Genomic DNA, 25,820 nt, shown 5'->3' with positions numbered 1-25,820 from the left:
CTGTGACCATAATCAAATTCCGCTCGTACTTCATAAAGAATTTTTTGAATAAATAAAGCAATTGTATAACATTCACAGTTAAGGAGGTCTCATTTTTTGTTGAAATTCCCTAAAAATTTAAGCAATGTATTAAACAATTCCAAGAAAAGTATCACTACGAAGTATTAAAAACGACAGAGGAAGATATATCGGTGAAGTATAATATTCCTTGTCACAGATGGTTCCAAAAGCCTTGAAAAGAACTTATTTCATCGTTCGTAATTTGGAGAAATAATCACTCGAATTCTGACTTCCCCTGCGTATTGCTGCTTGCGTGACGCGATCAGATTGATTCTGATTGGTTGTATTCCTTGAGGGGAGCATTATAGTCGTTTTTTTGTTGACGAAATTCTTTGGATCTGAACAATGTGGGAGCGGTACAGGTATTGCCAAACGAGAACGTGGCCTTGGAAATAGACGATTCTTTGGTATATTCCTACACAAAACAGAAGCATAGAAACATGAATCTGCCACGGAATCTGCAATTTAAACGGCAGCTGCCATTTAACGCGGCAGGTCCAGTTCTCCGTCGCCATTTTAGTTGTATTGTTTCCGCTCTTGGGCCGAAGCGCTGTTGAGCATAGGGCAAAAGCGTGAAAGATGTATTATGCGTGGAGTGACAGTAATCTTTCAGTGAATTATGAGCCGATAAAGTCGAACCTTATGTCGGTGCGGTTAGCTAATAATTAAATATTGTAATTATATCACATTAAAAAAAACGAAGAAAAAAAAAATGTAAATTGTATGGTAGTAATAATAGTGATTTGTAAATCGTGACGAGGTATCATTTTATTATAAAGTAATTGTGTGTAAACACCGCGACGGCAACACAGATACTCTAATTTACAATTTTTCCTGAGGTGACGATGATTGCTCATTATATAATTCCCGAATGAGGAAACGTTATGGACAATAAGAAACGTGCCAGTGTTAATTAAAATAATTTCCACGAACATGTCCGGCCGCGAGAGCTCAACTGCTATTAGGTAAGCAAATCATCCGTTTATTAGCAACGTATGTCCAGCTGAAATCTATTTCATGTTAACTTCACAGGTTATGTTGAACAACCGGACTTCGCTCGACGGCAACGTGCCGCGACGATGACTAACGAAAATAATACGTATATAATGCTTTAAATCCTTATTTCGTTGCATCTGCAAACAACTACGTTTCATTATTATTCATTCCACTCATTTTTCTACGCTTTCGCGTAACGTGACCGATTCTCCCGTATCGTATTTTCTCTAAATTAACCATCCGCTTTTAGGAACGTGAGATCTTGTACTGATAAAAAAGTATCAATTTTCGAGAATTCGCACGATTTTCTTTTCTTCTCCGTTTCGTACTTCTTTATTCCTCGAGGGTTTGTACAATCTCACATTACCCCGTTCAATTTTGGGAACTGTTGTACAATCTAAACAGGATTATTCTTAATTTAGAGCTGATTCGACATTATGTCAACAAAACAATCATACTTTTTTAAGAAATAGTATGCTGCCGTTATTCTGCGTGCATGAGTTATGCCCTCAAGCTCTGGAGATGAAATTTATTTCAGAGCTTTGCGAGAGGGATTAATGTGTAATAAGATTAAACCCATTTGATTGCGCAAAGTTTATAGTCCGACTAAAATGGCCAATGAGTAATTTTAAATATAGAAAATATAATCAATTGCTAATTAATTGTACTTGGGCAGTTGCTGACTATGCACTACAGGAATATACATTCATCGAGTAGATACATTGCTCTGCTTGTTCTGAATATGTCTATTAATATATAAAACGTTCTATTACATGCGTTATATACATTTAATAATGTAATTGCACAAGTGGATATTATACGTACAAGATTTTGTATCTTGAGAAGAGGAAAATTTAAACGTCCCCTTTTTCATTCATGCTATCTTACATATGAAAAACTGCTAATTCTAATCCAATTATTTTTCAACTACTGGATTACGACATCCAGTAATCAAACCCTACGGCAGAAGCAAAATCATAAATTTTTGTTTGGATTTAGCACCTGTTTCTAAACTATAAAATAACTAAAGAACTGCGAAACATTGGAATCCAAAGTTTTGCATGGTTTTAAATCTGGTGTACTCAGCAAATTAAAATAAAAACTGCTGTGAAAACTGACCAATACTTAATTCTACTTTAACAAATCATAGCACATCTTGGTGTCAAGCTATATAACAATGATCGTCGAATTATTACGCAAAGTTTTTCTTAAAAGTGATGTGCAAAGCATAAGAATTTTGAGTGCCAACCTTGGTAGACATTGCGTCAAATTGAGTTAAATAAGCTCTTATTATTTGTTTCAGATTATTTAACAATGCAGTACATTTGGTAAAATGCATTGTGCGTACCAGTTTTGTTATACTAAACAACGCCTACTGCATACCAACGTATGTTGTATGGATGATGTTACTATTCCCAATAAAATTATACCAGCCCCAAGTTTATTGGCGGATAGAAGGGCTTTTTTTCCATTGGCTGCTGGCGATGGTCTCAACGTGGACTTGGTCAGCCGGTTATGACAGTAAATATTCTACCATATTCATACGAATAATCTAATTATATACATATGTTTTATATGCTATTTGCTTATATTTTTAATGATAGAATAAATCATGTATGATTGTCCAAACACTAATTATGACAATAATGTATTTCGAATAACGTGCACCAATTGTTGGATGCTGATATTTCAAGAATTCAGGCCGTGATTGAAATTGTACTCTGCTTTGTTTACTTGCTTTTAAATGATAATTTCATATTCGTTGTCAGTGTTTCAAAGTCAGACTTATAACTGAATTTCTTTTCTTATTTGAGATTATAATGCAAGACTAATATTGACGAATGCACAACTGTTCTCAATACGTGAAATATTAATACATCAAATTTTATCGCATTATTTTGTGGTCAAATGTAAAACAAGAATTATAGTTCTGAACTTTCTCGAAAACTTTAACACAAAAAAGTCGGGGAATTTCAATTTCGATTTTATTGCCACTTTGATGATGTATTTGCATTACAATTCATATTTCAATTCCATTAATGTTATGTGAATTCTTCTGAATATTCTTTCTTCAACTGAAAGTAGGCCAATTGATTACATTTTTTAACCATTTCGGTGACAGAAGCCTCTATAGTGGTACCGTTTTTTCTTTTATTTTTATTTTGTTTGTAATTTTTTTTTTATACTTCATGCAAAATTCCGAATATTTTTTGCATTTTCAACTATAAAAAATACTTATACTTTGGAATGATTAGGATTTTTTGTGAATCCATAATTATTAATCATTGTTTTAAATAAATGTGTACAAAAAAAAAAACGCGTTTTCGTCAATGTAATTCGTTAGCGGAGAAATTTGATGATAAACGTATACTAAAAATGCTTGAAATTCATTGGTTGACCAACAGATCTTAGAATGGCCATTAGATTTACAAAATTCAATTCTTAAGGATAGTTTTCACCCTCATTAGGGGTGCATATAGATGGTATTGGGGGTTCACCTATTCTCGGCCTAAAATTGTACTGTTTCAAAATAAATATTCATATAAATCTTATAACAACTTAAAATAACTTGTACACTCATAATGATTCACCCCGTTTTCACCCCATCTTGAGGGTTGTTTTTAGCTTTATTAAATTTTTGACATCAGATTCGCATTATATATAAAAATTATATCGGAGATGTATAATTGAACTTCTGTGCCAAAAAACCTGAACTGCGTGACTGAAAGGGTTAAACTAAAAATGAGTAGAATACTGCAATTCAATCATTAGATTATCTGTTTTAGGCATGAAAATGTAAAAGAATGTGTGAATGCTTGAAATATATTATTGTTTGTAAAGAAAAAGAATGTTCTTATGACGCTTACAAATGAGTATACAAAAATGTTGTCACCACGGCGCTCTGAATCGCTCATAGACATCCCTTTAACGATGCATTTTATTTTTGAGTTTAGGATCTCCTAGATTCAGTACGGAGATTATGAATATGAATATAATATTCAAATAAGATGGATGTGTAGAAAATTCATGTGATAAAATGTGGCCATTATTTACTATAAATACATATAGATGCAGTAAAATATAAAGAATATATAGCTGCTACGTTATTGTTTAGACTTTGAAAACAGTAACTATGTAACAACTTATTACAATCAGGCATGGAATTTCGTTTAATAATAATTACTTGGCATAGAAAAAAGTTGCTACATTCTTTTCGAACTATTTAATTTCAAGGATAGCTTCACTTCCAAAGTTTGACAACTGGATGTATATAGATATGTGATACATGTAAATTTTATCGAACGTGAATACTGCAATTGCATGGTGAGCTTGAACCTGAATTCGGTTCTGTACATGTGCGTATCTTATATCTCATTTGACTAATTAATCTTTGACAGTAATTGAACATGGTGATGACATACAGAGGATCACAAGTGACAGAACATTAGTCATTGCAAATCACCAAAGTACCGGGGATGTTCCTATACTGATGACAACTTTCAACGCAAAGCCAAATGTGCTGCCAAATCTCATGTGGATTATGGACAGGATATTCAAGTTCACTAATTTTGGCATCGTTTCCATTTTACATCAAGATTTTTTTATCGTTTCGGTAAGCTATTGCACACTCCGAATTATACAGTATGCTTAATAGAAGTTTTAAGCAAATTATAGTAACGGCTGGGCAAGTATGTTAAGATTTAAATTTTCAAATTTTATTCAGAAATTGCTCATGCTTTGAATATTGTGTGTTGTGACAATTTCATTTGTGATTTATTTCAGATCTATTACAGCAGTTATTTCAATTGATTAAAAAAAACAAAACATTACTTATATAAAATAAAACACAACCTGACATGTTGTCAAATAGATCAGATAATTGTTTAAAATGCTTGATATGTATCATGGTCACATGCGTGTATGCCTCTCAAAAATCCATGTTGCTCATCTTCCTATTGAAATTACAAATCAGTGTTATTGTTCAAGGACAGTACATATTTGCGGCTCATAACTGTTAAGTATGTAGCTCTCCGCAGTATGATAAATGTAACTTGAAAATAAAAAAAACCTTCATTCAAGGGCAAACGTTCTCGATCGTCCGTGTCTAGTGTGAATACTACATTATTATAAATAAATACATTCGGGGAAAAGTATTTTGTTTTAAAACCGTTAGATAAATAGTCCGATACTAACTGAGTCAGAGGCACATGTTTTGATATCTTGGTATGAAGTACCCAATTATCCTAAAAATTTTCAAGGTCTGTTGCCACGAATTGAATCATTAAGAATCCATCAATTTTATTGATAGTATCCTGACTTCACTCTCCTGATTGTGGTAAAATGTCTTACAACGTTCAGTGTTCCAAGTAATAACATATGAAAGATAGAAAAGCTTATGCATGTGACTAAACAGTGTTCATTTTTTTAAAAATTTTTGTTTGAGCTTGGATTCCAGTCTAATATGACTTTGTTTATCTCCGCCACAGATTTTATGTTTGAGATGAAAAGCCATTGTTACATAATCCTAAGTATTTGTTTATCAAATACGGGTTCGACAAATAATTTCAATGGCGTACCATAGTATAAATCTTAAGATTTATATAATGTTGGCGGTATTGTTTATATCTAATTTCAATCAAACATGGTTACCATTTTAATAAACCTTGAATCACAGGGTCGCGACAAGCGAGGAGAAAGTTTGCAACAATTGGAGAAGCACTTGAGGACTTCTTACATACCGCCTGGCAGGAAATGGATGGTTTTGTTCCCTGAGGGAGGTTTTTTACGTAAAAGGCGTGAGACATCACAAAGATATGCAAAGAAAAATAATCTGCCGATTTTGGAATATGTGACGTTGCCAAGAGTTGGAGCTATGCAAACGATATACAATGTTGTTGGTCCTACACAAAACAACAATTCTATTGATCACCAGCTAAACAACAGATCGAGTATAAAATTTTTTACTTTTCATCATCTAAATCTGAATTAGCTAGTGATTTCTCTTTTGTCTCCAGGGATCCATATATCGATTGGAAAAATTAAGAAAATTCATAATATTTCAGATATGACTGTAGCTAAACCAGAACTAAGTTGGGTCTTGGATATAACCATAGCTTATCCTCAGGGTAAACCAATAGATCTACCAACAATTGTGACTGGTTCCAGACCACCTTGTGATACGGTACTCTTTTACAGAGTATATCCCAGTTCGCAGGTAATAAAATATCAGTGAAAATGATGTACGTATTTTATAAGATGAAAATTTTTCTAGAAAAGAATTTTCCACGTAGCGACATTCGAAAATTTAATATCCTAATTCCAGTGTTGAAACAGTACGAAATATAATCTTCATAAAATATTTTTTCAATTCTTAAAAATGTACTATTCATGAACCTTAATGAATATGGAGTCATCTAAGTCTGTAAGGTTTCTGCTTTTTCCCAGTGGTTCATCGTATTAAAACGAGTTCAAAGACGACAATAATTTTTTATCTCAGGTACCAAAAGAGCCGGAATTACTCACAAAATGGCTCTATGATAGATGGGTGGAAAAAGAGGCACTTTTGGAGAATTTTTACAAATACGGAACGTTTCCTCAAGCCCCTGGAACACCACAAAATGGATCGAAAATTCAACAAGATCCCTTGCGTTTTCTAGTCCTACATTTGTTTTTCATAACTTCTAGTTATATTCACTACAATATGCTAGCGTATGTGTGGTCCTGCATCTGGTAAGTTATATTTCTAATGTGTGAATGCAATAGAATGTATCTGTCAACTGTAGCATATATCGCGTGACCAATGGAAAAAAGGCCTAAGCGACGAAAAGTGTGATTTAAATGGCAAAAGAGCGTATATTTTTTGTTCGCCGATTAATAGGAGAACGGAGAATATCGCTGTTATCTTTTAAGCCAAAAATTAAAAGGCAACAGGGTGTGATCGCCTTCGATACGCCCTTGTGTCATTAACGAAATTTTGGACTGATGCCAAAAAGGCGTATTCAAAAAAAAAAATATATGTATATATAAATATTTTTGGCCGATACGCCAAATATATTTAATAATGATCATAATGTTAATGTTAGTCCTAGTAATATGATATTATTGATAGTAATAATAATACTAATAGCAATAACAGTAACACTAATAATAACTTGTTCTTGTTGTTGATTATTATTATTATCATTATTATCATAAATAAAAAATATTATATTGAAAATTTGATGTCTCTTTTGTTTTTTTTTAAGTTGTAATTGAGCACCGTGTAATTACAATTTTACATATAAATCAAAACGGTGTATTTATTATTCGTTTCCGTGGTTTTCGTCAAAACCCATTTTGATTTGTCGCGCTGCGAAGCGAGGTGCGTGAAGTGTGCCAAGTCAGATCTGCAGCTCATCGCGTATTTTTACTTGCTCTTATGGCCATATTATTGCTGTTATATTTATAGATGTCGATGACGCCAACTTATAGGGTGATGGTCGGTTTACGCTGGATAAAAATCAATGGGAAAAATTACCTGCAATAGATTCGACTATCCTGAGACCAAAATGTTGTCACTTTAATAAATAATTGTTGGTTAATGGCACCACACATTTTTATTTTCGTAAGCAGAATATGTTGATACTGATTGAAGACCCAAGTTTAAGTTTTAGTGGGTACGCCCTTTTGGCCTTAGTCAGCATGATTTTTTCCAACAATTTAATGCCAGAAAGTCGTAAATATTTGTGGCAGTTACGGCCTGTTGTCATTAATTCATCAAATGTTTTTGAATAACTAGGGGTGTATCTCCGGCGTTTCAGCCCTTTCGTAATTTTTTTATTATTTGTTTTGATTTTTTTCCTTTTCAAAGCCTTCTTTGTCGAATGATGAACAAAAAAGAAATGTATGCGCAATTTTGCCTTTAAGAATTGCAAAAGGGCGTAAACTTGTGACTTAGGCCCTTTTTTCATTAATGACACGACATGTTATTTTGAAAGGTCTCCAATGCTTGGCAGCAATTTGTGTAGTGTAAAAAAACATATCTCAGAAGCAAGCACGTAATACTATCATTTAGGATTGTTTTAAATCCAATTACCTAGCAAAAATGTCAAAACTATGAAATAAAGTCAGATTTTCACCCATATTCAGAAAGTATTTTACTCGGTATTAAAATATCAAATATTTTTCTATTGCTACACTTGTGTTAATGAAACAAAAATTATGAAACGAAGAATCACAGTATATACGATGTATACTATTATTTTCACTGCATGTGCTAAAATTGTGCTGCAGCTGAATCATAGTCCTAATACTTTTTGAATCACGGTATCCGCCTGTTTTCAGACTGAGTTGTTTTTTTTTTTTTTTTGGTCTTTTAATCATTTCTAAACTACTGTAATTATCTTCACAAAGTTGTAGTATGTGTAGTCTATAACAGTATAGATATGATTTAAAGTAGCATTGAGAACACATCAGCTTTCAATATTCTATTTGACATTACAATTGCATTTATCATCATAGGAAACTTTAATTCTGAAATAGTACTGATCACTCGAATATTATAAAATTTTCGTGTCATTAATACGATACATTAAATTGAGAAAATATCCTTTTTAGACACATTACGTATGTTCCAGTCAGTTAAAGTCAATATTTATCGTGTTTTTGCATGAGGGCTAAAAGTAACTGAGCATGTATAAGTAAATATGCATATGAAGAATTGCATGTGAACCCGACCAACGTCTGACTCTCACCATTTTTGGTTTTGTTTAAAAAATTTCATGCGATTGTTTCAAGTCTAACACACTACCGTGAATTTCTTCAAGTTTTTTATTCAACCAGTCAATTACTTAAAAATATTTTAAGTGATTTTGGAAACGACCATTTTTTAAATTCTCAAACAATTCTGAAAAAATGTATTCTTCATTCCAAACATTTCAGAACGAGCCCAAGGTGTGCCGATTTTTTTCGCTGTTTTTTTTAGCATCTTTAATTTTTTGGTCAACTAAAACATTGTTTAAACGGCCTGAATATTCCCAATAAATTTTCAAAATTTTAATTTTTCACTTTAAACATTTCTAGACGGGTTCTATCACAGCGGATTTAAAAATTGCAAGTTTCAAGATTTTTCGGGAATATTCAAACCTTTTAAACAATGTTTTACGTAATCGAAAAAAAATTAAAAGTGATGAAAAAAAAAATTTTGGCCCATTACGGTTCTGTAGAATTCTTTGAGATGTTTAAAAATAGTGGATGTTTTTAAATATTTTTAAATAATTAACTGGCTAGATGAACAATCTGAAAAAATTCATGCTGCTGTTTCAGAGTTGGAACAATTGCATCAAATTTTTTAAACATAATCAAAAATGGTGAAGGTCAGACATTGGTCGGGTTTGTATGGAATTTCCCATATTTTAGGACTACAATTAATCAAATTTCAACTTTTTCAGTTAGCATTATTTACCAAATATGATTTTGAGGAACTAAGCATTTATTGATATTTTTGAAAAACTCACGTTGGAAAAGATTGAAATAAAGGTTTCGTTGAATTTTGTAAACAAAAAATTTCTTCAGTTTGAGTCAAGCTGACATGCAAAGCTGGGAACTACCTCAAAATATTCATCGTCTGTGCTCAGATTACCATAGATTGAAGTAATTATGGTTGAGACTTTTATTATGCGAAATACAAAATGAAAATCAGGGGTTCAAATTCCGCCTTAAAATAATTGTCTGGATTTATATTATAGATCATATAATTAACAATTTTATAGTAGTTCAGATTATGATTAGAGTAACTCAATTCTTGTTTACAAAAGAAGGTGCTCTTTTTTTTTTTTACAAACTAACATAAAATAATTTTAGTCAGAAATCAGAGTGTGCACAGGGAGAGTTGGATCTTCTCCACCTGTTATATCAATCATGCATCTTATTAGTGTTCCACCTTTCACGTCCATACTAAGTTTTGGTATGTGTTCAGCAATTCAACTTGTCGTGAACTACCAAGTGTACTCAGATCTCCAAAAAAAGTTGAAGCTCTTATCTGTGGATATTTTGACTGTGTTATGGGTGATGAAATAAAACTTTTAGATATAGTAGTCAATTCTTTTCATTTTTCATATCATTTTGGACTTTTATTACCAGCAATCTTTAAGCTTATTATCGAACAATTGTGTTTAATTTTTTTTTGGCCCAATTTGTGTTGGCCTACATCGATTGAATAATAATCCAGTTTTTGGGCTACTGAACATTTAGCAATGGACACATTATAATAAATATACAGAATTGACTACTGCGTCCAAGAATTTTACTTCGGTGGCTGCCTAGACAATCATTGAAGGCATACCAACATTTAGAAAATGGTTATGAACTGCTCATGAGTTCATTCATATTTTAAAACTTTCCATTTACACCCAATACTCAATTTCAGAGATTACCTAGACCCAATGCTAGATTCAGTTAGAAATAAGACAATACCTTGCTTTTTATCATTCTCATAACCACTGCCTATGCAACAAAATCCAAAATTTTCAATTTCACTCTCTAGAATCAAATTTTGGATGCGGTACTTTGGTTGAAGTATGTGAACTGGTGATTTGAAAACTCTTTTCACACAATAAATTCATTTCTCACAAGATTACCTGAAACTTACCCATACCCTAATAACGCGTATCTGTAAGAAGTTATCATCAATCTGTTTTTTTTACGAAAACTTTGACAGACTGAACTTTTCGTTGAAATATATTTTAAGTACATAGTTCTTCAATATCATCCTTGAACAGGGCGTTTGCAATTGCTCAAAAATAACGTGCTGAATTGATGTATTACTTCAATTTTAACTTAAGATAACTATCATTGTATGCTTCCTATGCGTCAAATTTCACCGTAATTTCTTTCCGTATAAATCAGATTTTACCAAACAGATTTGTGAATGCAGAAATAAAGTAGGTTTACGTATGGCTTTGTCTAAAAAGAATACTGCAATAAATCGACAATGCGAGAATGAAGAGTATACTTGGCTTTGCATCTATTCAGTAAGGTTTGCTTGGCTGTGTTTTAATTGATGCGAGAGACAATGATACAAGTGAAAAATTACGTGTTTCATAGATAAGATAAATCAGATTTGAAAGTTATTTAAATTGAATATGAATGCAGTACACTGTAATTTGTTTGAATCTTTTTCATTTAAGATTATTATAAAATACAGGCATAAAGGATTCAGATATCTAGGTTCTGGCATAATTTATTCATTGTAAGAGTATTTTCTTTACATGTATATGTTTCCTGATGTGAGTCTGGATGCATTTTCATATATATTTTATGATACTGTTTCAAATATTAGTCAAGGTTTCGTGATATGACCAAAAAAAAAAAAAAAACTCTTAGTCAACTTACATGTAACATTATTTTCACGGAAAGATGTAGAAGATGATTTCTGAAACGGATTTGTTAAATCAAAAGTTGATTTATTTTTAAGGGTCAAGTTATACTTGGATCAATATGTTATGTATGAACGTAAATACATAACAGCGCGCTTATGTGTTAGTATGCTGGATAGGAAAACTTTTACCCTAAAAAAAAAAAAAAATACTCCGTAAAATGGAATTGCATAATAGTGTAATAGCTTGCAAAATAACGGTAAATTATATTTCATACAAAATTGAGAAATGAGAGAAAATTAGAAAAAAATGATGATAGTTATTAATCAAAATTAGAACACAAGAAATGTAATTTGCTAGGAGAAAAATAAATTAAATTAAAAAAAATTACAAAAATGAATGAACTTATGACAAATAATGTTCGAATGAATGACAAAGGTTAGCTCATTCATTCTTCTTGCAGTGATATGAAAGAATCTTAGGTAAAAAAAACCTTCTACGTAGGGTAACTTGCTGTCATCTATTTTAGAGTATCAAAGATACAAAAATCACTTAATATAGTTCTAAATTGTTAAGAACTTTATCACTTCTCGTATGGTTCAAGTAAATTTCTGTACATACACATATTATACATATGCATATATTTCTTCACCCTTCTGGTATCCAATTTTTTCTCGCAAGTGTATATTTACAGAGATTTGACAGAGATTGTATTTTTATTGCATAAAACATGCTCTTCTTCTAATTGAATTTCGATTTACTTAATATTAACTAATATATAACGAGCAAACAGATTACCATAGATATAATATTTACAATTATGAACGATTGTCTTTTAATTATGAACCAATATTTAAGGGTCGAATCAAAAATCTATTTAGTTATCTCAATCATTCAACTAATGAATTAATTGTACATTTTTTTTTCTGCACAAGATGTGCTCAATTTAAGATATTTAAAAAAAAATCACTTTTCTATGGATTTTCATTGCTTTAAGCCATTGAACACAGTGAAACATATACAACTAAACGATCGTGTATATTATTGTTATAGGTATATAAATTCTCATGCGACACAACGCAATTTGACAACAAAAAAAAGTTTTACTTTTTAATATTAATCAAAATTTTGGGTAGTACATTTGTCATCTGTGCAATGCATCACAAAAATCCGTGTACCTTAATTTGTGTATGCACACACTGTGACACCTATTCACAATACTGAGATTTTTTGTTGTTTTAATATTGCTCTTATCTGATACATCTTTACTATGCTGTAATTAAGATGGCTTAATAGCGTATTGTTTGTGGATTTAATATTCTGGTAATATATGTTGAGAAATAATTTGTAGAGATTAATTTATTGTAATATGGACCAATCAGCCACGTATTAAAAATTTTACTTGCCTCTAGGAACATTGAGCTTGTTTTACGACTAACTCTGATTTTATAATAAGTTCACATCACATGCCTGATTGATCCAAAATGTGTAAATTCTATTACATTTATATCCACTCAGGCCAGACTCGATAGATACGCTTGCCACCAGATTAGCTAATATTAGTGTTTAATGTCTAAGAATCCATCCGCACTAGTCTAATTATCAGGATGTTCAAATAATTTACAATTAATAAAATCAGGGCTATCAATTAGAAGGGCAATTATAGGCATGCAGCCCCCCCCCCCCCCCCTGCGCAATCATCGCATGGAAAAAATTAACCTTGTATTTTGAATAAAAATAAAGTAAAAGTATTGTCGATAGTTACTCAGTATAATAAATCAGTCGTCATTTATTCAAGAGCCTCATAGCTCGAAAATCGATAAATCATGTCAAATCATCAATTAAAAGTTTATCTTTTTCAATCTTCGAGTGCAATACAATGAGATTTTTTTAGATTAGAATGCAAATTACCCTCTTGAACTTAACAGAAACAAATTGATTTGTGCTTCACTCAATTTATACCTCGTAAAATGCTCTGTATGTATATTTGATGTGTAATATTTATTATGAGTTGATATCTTACGGAATCCTTTCCATACCATTTGAAAGTATCGACATTACTTACAGTGAAGAATTATTGAGTCAATCATGTGAAACGATCTGTTGCGTTCCGCCTAATTGCAAAAAGGAAAAGCTTCTCAAGAAAATTTCTTTGCGCTACTAATTCATAGCCCATTTCTGATCAATCGCATTTGTATTTGCATTTAATTTATATTTAGTTGCAAAGTGCATTATGTATGTGTTTTACAGGCAGATATCACCATGTTGAAACTTTGCAACATATGAATAATTGTATACAAGGATCGTCATCATTTATGCATTTTCTTTACATGAAATCAAATAGGAATACCTTATGTAACTGAAGTATGTATGGATAAGATACATGTTCCAAAAAAAACTTCGATTTGTAATTGATAATCATGATGAAGGTTATTGTTATTACTACTATTATGTTTATATAATTATAATATAATGCAACAGAATTACGTCACTGATCCGTGATTATTGTTTGTTCTTAAACACGCAGTCTCTTTTCTGGTCAAATAAAACTAAATGTCATGATAATTATTGTAAGTAATACAAAAATAAATAACTATTAAAAACTAAATTAATTTTTAATACCAGCCTTCGGTCTTTAAAAACTATTTAATATAGAAATTATCAAGCCCCTCAAATTCAAGTTTTCTGATTTGTTATTCAAAAAAAGTATTAGATCGAAGGGCAAAAATAAATTTGTATCTCGTTAAATTTTGTTTTCACCTATGTGAATAATAGTTGCCTCGCTTCTTGAACAACTACTTTAATGAATAATTGGGACTGTAATGTAATTTATAGTTGTTAAAACTTTACAATTAAGAGTATGGTTTGCTGAAAAGATATTATATTTAATTAAATAATGATTTGTATTTTCGTAATTGTATATATTGAAAATAGTCACATATTACAAAAGTATTTGTTACCTATATTTGTCATGACATTTAGTAGACAAGATAACGTGGATTCGCTGAGCAGTAAGGAACGTGTAGGACGTTTAAAAACCACTAGATTGCAACTCCAATTCAAATGGACTAAAGATTTATGTATAAAAATAAAACTAATTGCAAATTTCAACCTGATTGATAGATTGTGAGAGCAGCAAAAAGAAAACGGTAGTTAAATTCAAATATTTTTAACTGTTGATTTTGTTAGAAGTTTCGTTTGTTCATTTAGATAAAAAAAATTTTAAATGCATACTGTGTAAGAGAAAAAGAAATGAAAATTAAATAACATGAAAAAAGTTTTTCTTAGGTAAATCCATACGGTGGTTTTTGCAGTCGAAATTTATATGCCTGTCTTTTTAGTACCACCAAAACGATGTCGCAATTTGAACACAAAGATGATACTACTTTGTTGTAAAGCTGTACAATAAGTATTTTTTTACAATGTCTGTTACATTCACGCTCATCAAAATATGTAGGTACTTTAAGCAAAGCATTCCTTTGAATCTTACACGAGAGATTAATAATTCTTAAAACTATTAGAGCCATTTTATTGTCTCGAACAATTTAAAGGAAGAACAAATGAAAGTTATCCGAATGATTTACTGATTTGAAACATGCTAATTAGGCACGATGTTCATTATAGGCACGCAAGGCACGGGTTACATACATTCATACATTTAGAAAATAAAAAATGGCCTTTTTCCTTAAACAGAAATGGTTGGATTAGATGACATTATCTTTCAAAGTATAGATCAATAAATCGAAAATGCGTCATGACACAAAATGAAGCAGTCGTTTTAAGTCGTTCTGCTGGTAGGGTCATTAAATAACGGTTTACTTGGCATTTCTGTAACTATTATAACGACTGATGGCGCAAAAATGAACCTTTCCTGTTCTCACACCGAGAAGAGGCATGGTTTCGGTACAAATATTTCTTTTAAATTATATTGATCCCAAATCTTAATGTTCAAGTGTAAAAGAAAAAGAAAAAAGAAAACTTACACCTGGCCACTGCAGGCAACAGTACAACACACACCATCATTTTCACTGATATAAAAAATGAATAAGAATATAAAATGATTAACACTATCTCCCTTAGCGCTATACATTTTTACGTGAAACAATAACTTTATTTACATTGTCTGGCATATTCAAGCATTTATACAACTGCCAACAGACTAATCGTAGGATGTTATCATACGATTATTTTTTCTTCATCTTCAAATATTGTTTACCATAAATATCAAACACATAGCACATAGCATTGCATGCGTACATAGCATTTTCAATGAATTCTTTCTGTTCACAATATTGATCCTAAACAGAAATAGGTTAATTTTATACAAATTATGGTAATTAATGGAGAAACAGATGCAACTTATCAATCATGATAAAGTCGAATCACGGTTCAGTTTTCACACAACACTAGAAGATGAAGGCATGATTGAACGTCAGTGTACATACCTATAAAATAATGAAAATGCTATATTTTCATGTTTTCACTTCGATTGAGATCACAGATGCATAATAGGTAATTTCGTCTTTACTTATAGTAGAAAATTCTTTACAAGCAGTTAAGTATTGCTCTTTTGTCGAACTTGAAATGTGTCCATGCTTTGGCACGAAATTGTAAGGACATATCAGCTCCGTAACTTTGTACTGATGGTAAGATTTTATTACGATCGCCACCACTCAATGATAACGAAGTGGACTTTGAAATCAATTGTGGGGAGTCGTAGGTATTTGGTAATTTACGAGCTGCTTCCCCAAACAAAAGTGACTTTATATTTCCGTCTGGCACTTTTACTTGAGTATTATGATACTCCTGAGACAATATTTTATCCCCTGCAAAGAACAAAGGTCAGCGTTAATACTACAGTAGTTTGACGAACGTCGTAAATGGCTACACAGTTTGATCCAATCAAATAGTAAAGCCTACCTGTCTTGTCAGCTCTGAAACTCTGGGATTTCGAATTACCAGTGGAATAAAATTTATCACCACGTTTACCAGGGTTGGATACAGGGCGCATCGCTGTTTCTTCATAGAATTCGATGTTCTGTGGGCTTCCGAACGCTTCCCTTTGAGCTTGAGGACTGTCGATCAATTGCTTAGCCAGCATTGCAGGGGAATATTCTTCACCTGGTTCGCCAAACAAATTACGCTTGAACGCACCTTTCATTGGCGTATTTCTTGGGTCATTGGTACTTCTTCGACTACGACCAGGTGAGGTATTTGCTTGATGTGGGTTCTGAAAATTAGCGATATTGATATTTACTGCAACTTCCAACAAGTGATTTATCATAAAATTCTTGTTCTCCCAACTATATCTGTTGCTGGATTCCAGACTATCCGTAAAAGCTTTGTAACTCTCGATCAAAGTAAAATTTTGTGAGAAATTTTTACTTCTGAACAAAATTTTCAATGAAAAATAATTTCAATCCTGGTTAAAACTGAAATTCGGTTTTTCTTAGTTTCAGGTTGGATAAAACTTTAGGAAAAATGAAATTGAAAACTTAGACGATTTCTATTTCGAAATGCTTATCTGTGTTAACGAAAAGTAATAACCTGTGCAGATTGCGGAATCATTTGCTGCTGGCGTTTACTTTTGGAAATAGATTCAACATCTCCAAGGGATTTGTGTCTGTGCCTCCTAGTGGCAGTTACACCTTTCTCTCGTTGCTGCTTCTCTTGGACCCAGCGTTTCATGCGCCTGTAAAAAATTCCAGGTTTTCCAGCCAAAGATTGTCCATTTGCCAGTAAACTATACATTTTTAGCTTTCATACAACGTGAGTAATTCTTGTTGCTCTGTTCCAACTAAGTTTCATCTACGCTATATTGTTTCAGCTGCATAATACGTGTCATATTTATCATGCTGAGATATTTAATTAAAAATTGGAGAAAAGCTGAAAACTGATTCCATACGACTAAAAATGCCACGAATTTGATGATCCTAACTGCAAGGTGTGAGGCAGTAAAATTTTAAACTGGAATGCCTGTAAATCAGTCAGATTATAGAGATAAAAAGAGAAGTGCTCACTTGACAAATGGGACAACCATAAACAAGGCATTTGGTCCAACCCCCATCTTTACTTTAGGCGTCATATCCTTTTTGTTGTTTGGTAAATCAGCCAGAGCGAACCACTCGACATTCTTTATCTCTTTACGTGTTTTAGGCTGAAACTTAGTGTCTTTTTGAACTCCTGATATAATGTAAAGTCTTACAAGTTGATCGTTTATCACAGACTCGATGTATTCATTTTTATCTATCAAATTTGATATATCAAATCCCGTCTCCTCTAAAACCTCCCTGACTGCACAGTGGGAAGGATCTTCATCTGCGTTTACTTTTCCCTTGGGGAAACCCCAGCTACTTTTAGCCCAGTAACTTTGAACCAGTAAGACTTTGGTCAGGTCTTCATTTAGTACTATAGCTCCATAAGTTGGCACATTTTGCTTGTAACATCTCCATTGCTCGATGACTGAATCTATGTGGTTGACATGTGGTTTCAGGAATGGAGTATGTTGGAACATATGCGTCGCAAATTCTTTCATATTACACTGTTTCAGTTTTGGATTTTCTTCTGTGCAAAAGAAGTCTAGATAAAACCAGTGTGCCAATTCTATTTGAAAGCAAATTCTGACCAGGTCTTTCTTTTCTTCCTCAGGCACATTGATGATGAATCGACTGGAAGATTGAAAACCATTTGATCAGAACCACGTCAAAACTAAAACTTGAAGTTGCTGATGCTTACTATTTTACACTAATGTGCGAACTACGTAATAAAATGACAAAATGTACTTTTCAAAGATATTGGTCAAGTGATGGCGTGAAAAAATGTGGGAAACCTTATGATTAAAATATAAAGTTACTTCAGGTAATAAAAAATATAACTAAATACTAACCTGCGAAGGTCGTCAAGAATGTCGAGAGGGATAGAGTGCTCTGCCATGTTGTTGTATTTGACTTACGTACTTATAAATGTAATTAAACAATCTGTGATTTTTCCCCTTTTAGAAATGGAAAAGCCTTTCACCAAGATGTTGTTCATCAAATTTCAGCTGCAACTTCGTTTTTCTCCAGTCGGTTGGTTTTTATCCAATCTTAAATTATGTTAAAAATACTGTACGAAAATGAAAATTCCCCTCAAACTTCGGCCGCTTTAGATTATGATGCATAAGATAGTGTTGTGTATCACACACGTAAACAACGAACAAAGTAAATTCACAGGTTAATCATTTAAAAGAAGTACTAGCTGGACCTGTCCTGAAATGTAACGTTTTATTCTTTTACCACACGTCTTTCTCTCTCTTAATCATTGCTCATTAACGTGATACTAGCGCTATCCTCAGTTTTTTTTTCTTTACTTTGTGTTCATCTCAAAAAAGGAATATTTTAACCTGCAGCAGTCGACTCGACTGTCAGTGACTGGTACTCGCTGACAGCTTCCGAAAAAGATTGCTGAAGACAGCCAGCGATGAGTATTGTGTTCTTTTGAAGCGAGCAAAAGGGCACAACGGGCGCCGGGGTAATGAAAAAGTAGCAGTGCCCTACATTTACCGACTCGTTTATGAGACCATGTTAATTGGACCTGTACACAGTAGTTACAGGCACAGCACAATGATTGATTTCGTTGAGTAGCTTAGAGCATATTACTGTTTATGCTCCAAGTTGTAAATATGCTTTAAGTCAATGCAGAATGTGGAACAAGAATCCCGCACTACCAGCCATGTGTTTTATAGAATAAAAAATCAGTTTCTGTTTCCTCTCTGTCTTAGTTCTCCTTAGTTTCTGATCTGACTGCATATGGTTACTGGTTGGCATAAGTCTGTGGGTTGGCACTTGCGCTTTTGTTTACAAAATTTGAATCTCATAGTTAGTGGGAAGGATGAAAAGAATGTGTATCACTGTTCAGAATTAAGTCTGATTTGCTGTTTGAATATAGCAAAACATTGCCAGCAGATCTGAAATCGTTATCCCTTAGTGGAATATAATGATTATTTCGTTATAAATTAATTGACCAGTAGCAGTGATTTTTTTCGTAGATTCTGATGGAACCGCCTACAGAATTTCTTTTTCCTTTTCCTGCTTATCAAATTCAAAAAGAGTTTATGAACCAGTTGTACATGTGCCTCGAAAATGGCAATCTAGGAATTTTTGAGAGTCCTACCGGAACAGGGAAATCTCTCTCAATTATTTGCGGGGCTGTTAAGTGGCTCCTAGACCATGAGAACTACAAGAAAAATGATTTGATTGATAAGATAGGAGTGTTAAACATGAAATTAATTGAGATTGAAAAGAAGAAAAGTACAGATTGGTTCAATGTTCAGGTAGGCCAACTTGAAATACAAAAAGAAAAACAAACCCTTCAAAATAAATTGGATTTGATACTAAGATATGAGGAAAAAATGTCTAAAATAAAGCAAAAGATTACTGCCAATGGTGAAAAATTATGCCACAAAGCAAAATTCGCCAAATCAGCGTCTACAAATTTAATCAAGGGTAATGACGAAAAATATAATGACCTGTCTGATGACCATTTGATTTTGGAAGATTTTTCTGATTGTTCAGATGAGTCAGATGAAGAAAGTGATCGCTATGAGAGCACCAAAATATATTTCTGCTCCAGAACACATACACAGCTGTCCCAGTTCATTGGGGAATTAAAACGCAGCCCGTACACCGATTCCGTACGCTTGATACCTCTAGCATCTCGTTTAAGTTACTGCATAAACGACAGTGTCAAGAAGTTAAAACACCTCAGTCTGGTAAATGAGCGGTGTTTGCAGTTACAGCGTAAGAAGATGACAAGTAAAGATGAGAGAAATGTTAAAAAATCCAAGATCACCACAAACTGCCCCTTTTTACCTGGTAATCAGGAGTCTCTGAAGACTCAAATCTTGGGTGGTATAAAAGACGTAGAAGATATAGTCCAGATAGCCAGGGAACTTGAAACTTGTGCTTACTATTCGTCACGGAATACGATAGAGGATGGTCATGTTATCGTCGTACCATACAACTCAATCTTACACAAAAGCACGCGCTCAAGCTTGGGAATTAATCTTAAGGGAAACGTACTGATCATAGATGAAGCCCACAACTTGTTGGATGCTATAGAACGAATGCATAGCACTGAAGTAAATGGGAGGAATCTTTTGCATTCTTTCAATCAATTGACTGAGTATCAAAACAGGTAAAATTAAAAATTTTTTTAATGTATTTATTGCTTTAATATACCTAAAAGTGAGATATGTAAATCCACACTCAATATCGTATGAGCTCCCTTTGTTACACTTTGAAATATGAAAAAACTATTCATTTTGGCTCAAAAGAAAGTCATAAGCTGGGACCATATGATTGCAATCATCCTCAAGTGTATCAATTCTTGACTCTTTTATTTATAGATTTGAGTCTCGGCTTTCAGCAAAGAATCTTTTACTTGTGAGTCAGTTGAGTTTCTGCCTGAAGAAATTGATAAAGTTTCTCGGCGGAACTAGTAAATCTGACCCAGAGGATGAAGTTGCTGAGAAAGTTTCACGATTATACACACTAGTAGAATTTGAAGTCCTTGCTGAAATAGATACTATAAATTTATTTCAACTGATGGATTTTGTGAAGAATTCGAAACTAATTCATAAACTCCAGAATTACATCGATAAAGTTGGGAGTACTGTAACCATTCATGAAACTAGAAAAAAAAAGACTGGAGTTTCAGGTTTTTTAAAGAGTCTTCAAGGGAAAGATTTGGAAGCTGAGGACAACTCTTCGAATGAGAATACAAAGCCAATCGAAAATCAATCTAATTCTTTCATGGTTGTGATGAATTTTTTTGAATGCCTAAAAAACAACTCTTGTGACGGACGCATATTCTTGCTTCCCGCATCAACGTTAGGTCAAGCTGCACTAAAGTTTGTTCTCTTGAATCCTGCAGCTCATTTTGCAGACATTGGTTTGTTTATATTCTCTGAATCAATAAAATAGCTACAGTAATTGAATTTGTTATATTTTACATGGAAAACCTAATAATATGTTAATATACAAACATTTCGAAATGAATTTTGAATAGTAACAGACGCGAGGGCAATTATTCTGGCTGGTGGAACAATGGAACCTATGTCTGAGTTCAGGGATCAATTATTTGCTAACGCAGGGGCTGATCCTGCAAGGATACACATATTTTCTTGCGGACACGTAGTTCCGAAGGCAAATATTATGGCAAATGTATTAACCAGAGGACCCAGTGGAATTGATCTGGAGTTCAATTACCAAAATCGAGAAAACGGCAAACTTGTCAGTCAAATTTTTCTCTCATCGATAGTTTGATAAAATTGATACTATTACCCAAAAATTGGAAGTATTGAATTGTTAGTATATAACGCTATTCTATGGAAATAAATGATCTTAAATTTTTTTTACAGCTAGATGAGATCGGCCGCATTTTAGTCAATTTCTGTAACATTGTGCCAGGTGGAATCGTCGTATTTTTACCATCTTACAAGTATGAAGTAACAGTCAACAAGCATCTCGAAGATACAGGGATTTTGAAAAAGTTATCCGGGAAGAAGCATATCTTTCGGGAGTCTAAACTTGCTTCAGAAGTATTCAATTGTTCACGAACTAGTTGATTTAATCTGATATTGAAAAGTAAAGTATTATTATAAATTAACAGTCTTGATATCCGTGCTTGTCACAGGTGGAGAAGACACTCGAAGAATATACGAAATCCATTAAAAGTCCCCAAAATCCGCGGAACGGGTCATTATTATTCAGCGTGATCGGTATGTAACGGTTTTTCACTGGTTATAATAATAACGTATAAAATATATTCTCCAATAATTTGGCTAAATTCACGGCTATTGAGATATTGTAATAGTTTTTACTTGCATTTTGAGTGTTATGTTTTTTAGGAGGCAAATTAAGTGAAGGACTAAATTTTTCGGACAACTTGGGACGTTGTATCATTGTGATTGGCATGCCGTATCCAAATATAAAATCACCAGAACTGCAGGAAAAGATCAAGTTTTTAAATGAGAATACAGTATGATGCTTAAATAAACTATACCAATATTGAATTTTGTGTGCATGAAAAGAATTTATGAATATTTACAAGCATATTAGATGATTTGCTCTCTTTTAGTATTCATGTGTCTGGATAATCTTTTTTATAATAATTTAGATTTTACTCGATATAAGCATGACTTTGTTTCAGGCACCAAACGCTGGAAATATATTTTACGAAAATCTGTGCATGAAAGCCGTAAATCAATGCATCGGGAGAGCTATACGTCACGCGAACGATTATGCAACCGTCGTTTTACTTGATAAACGATACGCGCATAAATCGAAGTCATTGCCCAACTGGATACAAAATTCATTGTTTGTCACTGACTCATTTGGTACAACTGTCCGCAGTATGGCAAAATTCTTTGCTGACAAAAGAAAAAAAGACGTCTCGTCGGTATAGATAACAATTAGTATTCTTGTGATGAAGCTCTCTAAGAATATCATACGAAAGTTCCTGCATGACAGATCTATCACCAGTGGTTGAATGATGTTTTAAATACCCTACTAAAAATTCCTTTAGACGCGGATAGAAACGCACAGAAAATGTACGAAAAACGTTAATGAAACAGACAGAAAACGGATTCTCTGTCTGTTTTCTACACGGTAGTTGACGTAGTTTCTGTACTTATCTGTCTGCGTCTAACGAAATTTTTATCAGAGTGCCATCCTAAATTATTCGTAAAAAAATGTCAACTGCTTATAGTTTATAGTTCTATTAATCGCTTATATTGAAACTTGTATAAGAGATTCAAAAAGATATGCTTTTTAACTTCCGTCACGGCCACGTGGAGCGCTGAATTGAGCGGGCTGCTTGAAGTTTGAAATATTACACAAAACTGGTTCTCCCACTACAATGTTCTGGAGATTATCTTACGAAGTTCACCCATGTCGTATTCTCGAGGTTTAAGCGGGTCTTAGCAGATCTCTGTACTCGGTAGACTCGCTTCTTAATAGATACAAAGAGTAAATATTGAGAACGTAATCACGAAGTGTAAATAATTTTTCCCTATCTTACAACTGTTCCCCAACATAGAGGAGCTGTTAAATGCGTAACTAATGAAAGTTGAATCCTCCAAAGTTAATCCGAAAATAATCTGTTTCAATTAAAGAAGTTAGCCAGTATTATACGATATTCATCCTTAATATTTTTAAATATATGTGATAATGTAAAAAGTAAACCTTATAAAAGTAAAAATGATTAAAATTGAATTAACAATTGACTGAGTACTTTTAATCAGTAATTGAAAATTTAAGTTGTTTCAATTCTCTTAACAAAATTGGACTGATACGAATGATTGAAGATTAAAGATGAGTGGATATAATTCTTTAGCAGGTTGTCACAATCGAAGTGAAAAATATAGCTTAAGACCACGCATTGGAGATCGTACAAAATTGAAAATTGAACCAGATAAAGGGAAGTACGTTTTGGCTGGTACGAATAACTCCTCCAGTTTCCAAACTAGTAAAATGAACATCAAAGATAATGCTAAACAAAAACCAGCATTGTTGAGTAAGTACAGAAGAAAAACAGCAAACGCTAGAGAACGTTCAAGAATGCGTGAAATCAATTTGGCGTTTGAAACATTAAGGAAGGCCGTACCGTCTTACATGCCTCAATTATTTTGTCCAGTAAGTGTAGCTTATCCTCTAAACTTAATTTATTTGCACTGAAAATGTTGGGGATTTTAATCGATGTGTATTAACTCAGGGATTCGTCTTCTATTTTATGCGCACTTGACTCAGAACCAGCTATATTAATTAGATCTCTGGTAAAATAAAAATTTTCAGTTGTATCTGTGAGACATGGAATTCGGCAAGCGGACCTTAATCGTCTTGCACTATATTATAAAAAATTCTAAACTTATATATAAAACTCACGGAGCAATTGACTTTGTCTTTATAAAATTCTCTTTATCCATTGGAACCATTTTACGGTATAATATGATTGTGTGTTAGATATTAATTTAAGTTTTAAGCAGAGTTGAATTGTTATTATTACTTTCATAAATAATTAAAATAGTTTTGATTTATCCATTCGTAGGACTAACGATGTTTTCGATCACATCCATTAAAATCCCTCGTTCGATAACGTACTGCTCACAGCTTCGAACTCTAAACAATTCAGCATAGCTATTTCACTTTTTATGCAGTTAAAGAGCTGTAGTCATTGTTATAGGGTGACGGATCCAATGAAAAGTTGACAAAAATTACGACGCTCCGTCTAGCTATGAAGTACATAACAAGGCTTACTGAATTATTACATAATGATGAATCCTACATCACGGACGAATGTGCTGAACTTATGGAGCAGCATCCCATCATTTTTCGTGAGACTGACACATGCACACTCACTGCATTGAATTATACATCTACCTATGACGTTCTTAACTCGCGTAAATATCTCAATGTAAGATAAATTATGGTTCTAATTATGATCAATGGGTTTAAGACTATTAGTAATTTTGATTGATTAACTTAGACAACTTTTGTATAAATCAACGTATTATTTGAATGAGTCTTATACTAATAAACTCGACGTTATTAAAGCAATATCATACCCCGTTCTGTACTGTTACTTCTCACATATTTTAAATAAGAATCGTGTGAGTGACCTAGGTCTAAGCTGATAACATTATTCATTACAGGATGGTGGTAGTGACGGAGAAAGTTTACATTCAGGATCAGCAACAATAGACAACATATTTGAAAGCTTTACCGAAACTTTGGTGCCGGATGTGAATTTTGACTTTACAGAAAGTTTTTTCAATCCAGAGCTGGGTTAGGTCATTAAAAACTTCAGTAGTTGTGTACACGAAAATGAAAATACAACGCAAACGAGTAAAAGATATATTCAGCACACGATATGATATATATTATCAACTTACAATTAATGAAAAATCTGCGTATTTGAGAGTGATAAGTAAAATACTTGAACTTGAACCAGTTGTGCAATTAGGGAGATACTTTATGTTGATGGAATTATTTGTATGATACGAATCAGCTCACACTGATGTCCGAGTATAACATAATTATATATCATGCATAATATTGCTCCAAGACTAACAAAATCGCAATAAATAATATTTGTAATTAAAGACGAAGACTGTCTGTCTATTTATTTATAACACTGCCAGTAGATATTTTATAGCATTACCCGAATAAAGCGCGTATTTTTTACATATATGTGTAGGTATGTAAATTTACACCAATGCATTGATATGTACATCACATATGCAAAGCTGCCGCGCCAATTCGCCCACACAAACCAGTTTTACCTCTGCACTTTATACTTCTTAACACTGGATATATAAAAGAACACCACGTACGTTATCATGCTGTAACATTTTTCGACACTGTAATGTGA

At 32.9% G+C, this 25,820-nt stretch overlaps 4 protein-coding genes across 9 annotated transcripts; 3 read left to right on the top strand and 1 right to left on the bottom strand.

Annotated features, from left to right (window-relative positions):
- The first annotated feature begins 398 nt into the window (after nucleotides 1–398).
- LOC124222126 (acyl-CoA:lysophosphatidylglycerol acyltransferase 1) lies at nucleotides 399–15,257 on the top strand. Of its 2 annotated transcripts, XM_069137151.1 has the most exons (7): nucleotides 399–1,025; nucleotides 1,093–1,159; nucleotides 2,360–2,577; nucleotides 4,455–4,669; nucleotides 5,732–6,005; nucleotides 6,120–6,271; nucleotides 6,554–15,257. In XM_069137151.1, the coding sequence occupies exons 2-7, from the start codon at nucleotides 1,140–1,142 to the stop codon at nucleotides 6,788–6,790; spliced, it is 1,116 nt and encodes a 371-aa protein (XP_068993252.1). In that variant the 5' UTR covers nucleotides 399–1,025; nucleotides 1,093–1,139; the 3' UTR covers nucleotides 6,791–15,257. The 2 variants fall into 2 exon arrangements, with proteins under 2 accessions (XP_068993252.1, XP_046488715.1); XM_046632759.2 differs by lacking the exon at nucleotides 1,093–1,159 and having other exon boundaries at nucleotides 403–1,025.
- Nucleotides 12,342–19,028, bottom strand: DCP2 (decapping protein 2). Of its 3 annotated transcripts, none has more exons than XR_011177454.1 (6): nucleotides 18,298–19,028; nucleotides 17,432–18,079; nucleotides 16,959–17,103; nucleotides 16,332–16,641; nucleotides 15,857–16,237; nucleotides 12,342–15,709 (listed from the first exon to the last, which is right to left on the bottom strand). XR_011177454.1 is itself a non-coding variant. In XM_069137149.1 (6 exons), the coding sequence occupies exons 2-6, from the start codon at nucleotides 18,342–18,344 to the stop codon at nucleotides 15,957–15,959; spliced, it is 1,431 nt and encodes a 476-aa protein (XP_068993250.1). In that variant the 5' UTR covers nucleotides 18,345–18,495; nucleotides 18,686–19,027; the 3' UTR covers nucleotides 12,342–15,956. The 3 variants fall into 3 exon arrangements, 2 of the variants coding, with proteins under 2 accessions (XP_068993250.1, XP_068993251.1); XM_069137149.1 differs by having other exon boundaries at nucleotides 12,342–16,237; nucleotides 18,298–18,495; nucleotides 18,686–19,027; XM_069137150.1 differs by having other exon boundaries at nucleotides 12,342–16,237; nucleotides 18,298–18,495; nucleotides 18,760–19,027.
- Nucleotides 19,029–19,041: 13 nt separating this feature from the next.
- LOC124222112 (ATP-dependent DNA helicase DDX11) lies at nucleotides 19,042–22,860 on the top strand. 2 transcript variants are annotated; one of them, XM_069137148.1, is made up of 8 exons: nucleotides 19,042–19,894; nucleotides 19,964–20,585; nucleotides 20,797–21,341; nucleotides 21,459–21,682; nucleotides 21,811–21,990; nucleotides 22,086–22,170; nucleotides 22,300–22,430; nucleotides 22,602–22,860. In XM_069137148.1, the coding sequence occupies exons 1-8, from the start codon at nucleotides 19,444–19,446 to the stop codon at nucleotides 22,854–22,856; spliced, it is 2,493 nt and encodes an 830-aa protein (XP_068993249.1). In that variant the 5' UTR covers nucleotides 19,042–19,443; the 3' UTR covers nucleotides 22,857–22,860. The 2 variants fall into 2 exon arrangements, with proteins under 2 accessions (XP_068993249.1, XP_046488687.1); XM_046632731.2 differs by having other exon boundaries at nucleotides 19,042–20,585.
- Nucleotides 22,861–22,866: 6 nt separating this feature from the next.
- Nucleotides 22,867–25,820, top strand: LOC124222144 (helix-loop-helix protein delilah-like). 2 transcript variants are annotated; one of them, XM_069137156.1, is made up of 3 exons: nucleotides 22,867–24,085; nucleotides 24,633–24,849; nucleotides 25,102–25,240. In XM_069137156.1, exons 1-3 carry the CDS (start codon nucleotides 23,765–23,767, stop codon nucleotides 25,110–25,112), a joined length of 549 nt encoding a protein of 182 aa, XP_068993257.1. In that variant the 5' UTR covers nucleotides 22,867–23,764; the 3' UTR covers nucleotides 25,113–25,240. The 2 variants fall into 2 exon arrangements, with proteins under 2 accessions (XP_068993257.1, XP_068993256.1); XM_069137155.1 differs by having other exon boundaries at nucleotides 22,873–24,085; nucleotides 24,633–24,863; nucleotides 25,102–25,820.

This window comes from Neodiprion pinetum, chromosome 6, assembly GCF_021155775.2.
Source record: "Neodiprion pinetum isolate iyNeoPine1 chromosome 6, iyNeoPine1.2, whole genome shotgun sequence".
In the NCBI taxonomy this organism is placed as follows: domain Eukaryota; kingdom Metazoa; phylum Arthropoda; class Insecta; order Hymenoptera; family Diprionidae; genus Neodiprion; species Neodiprion pinetum.
This window is presented reverse-complemented; position numbering and strand designations above follow the sequence as displayed.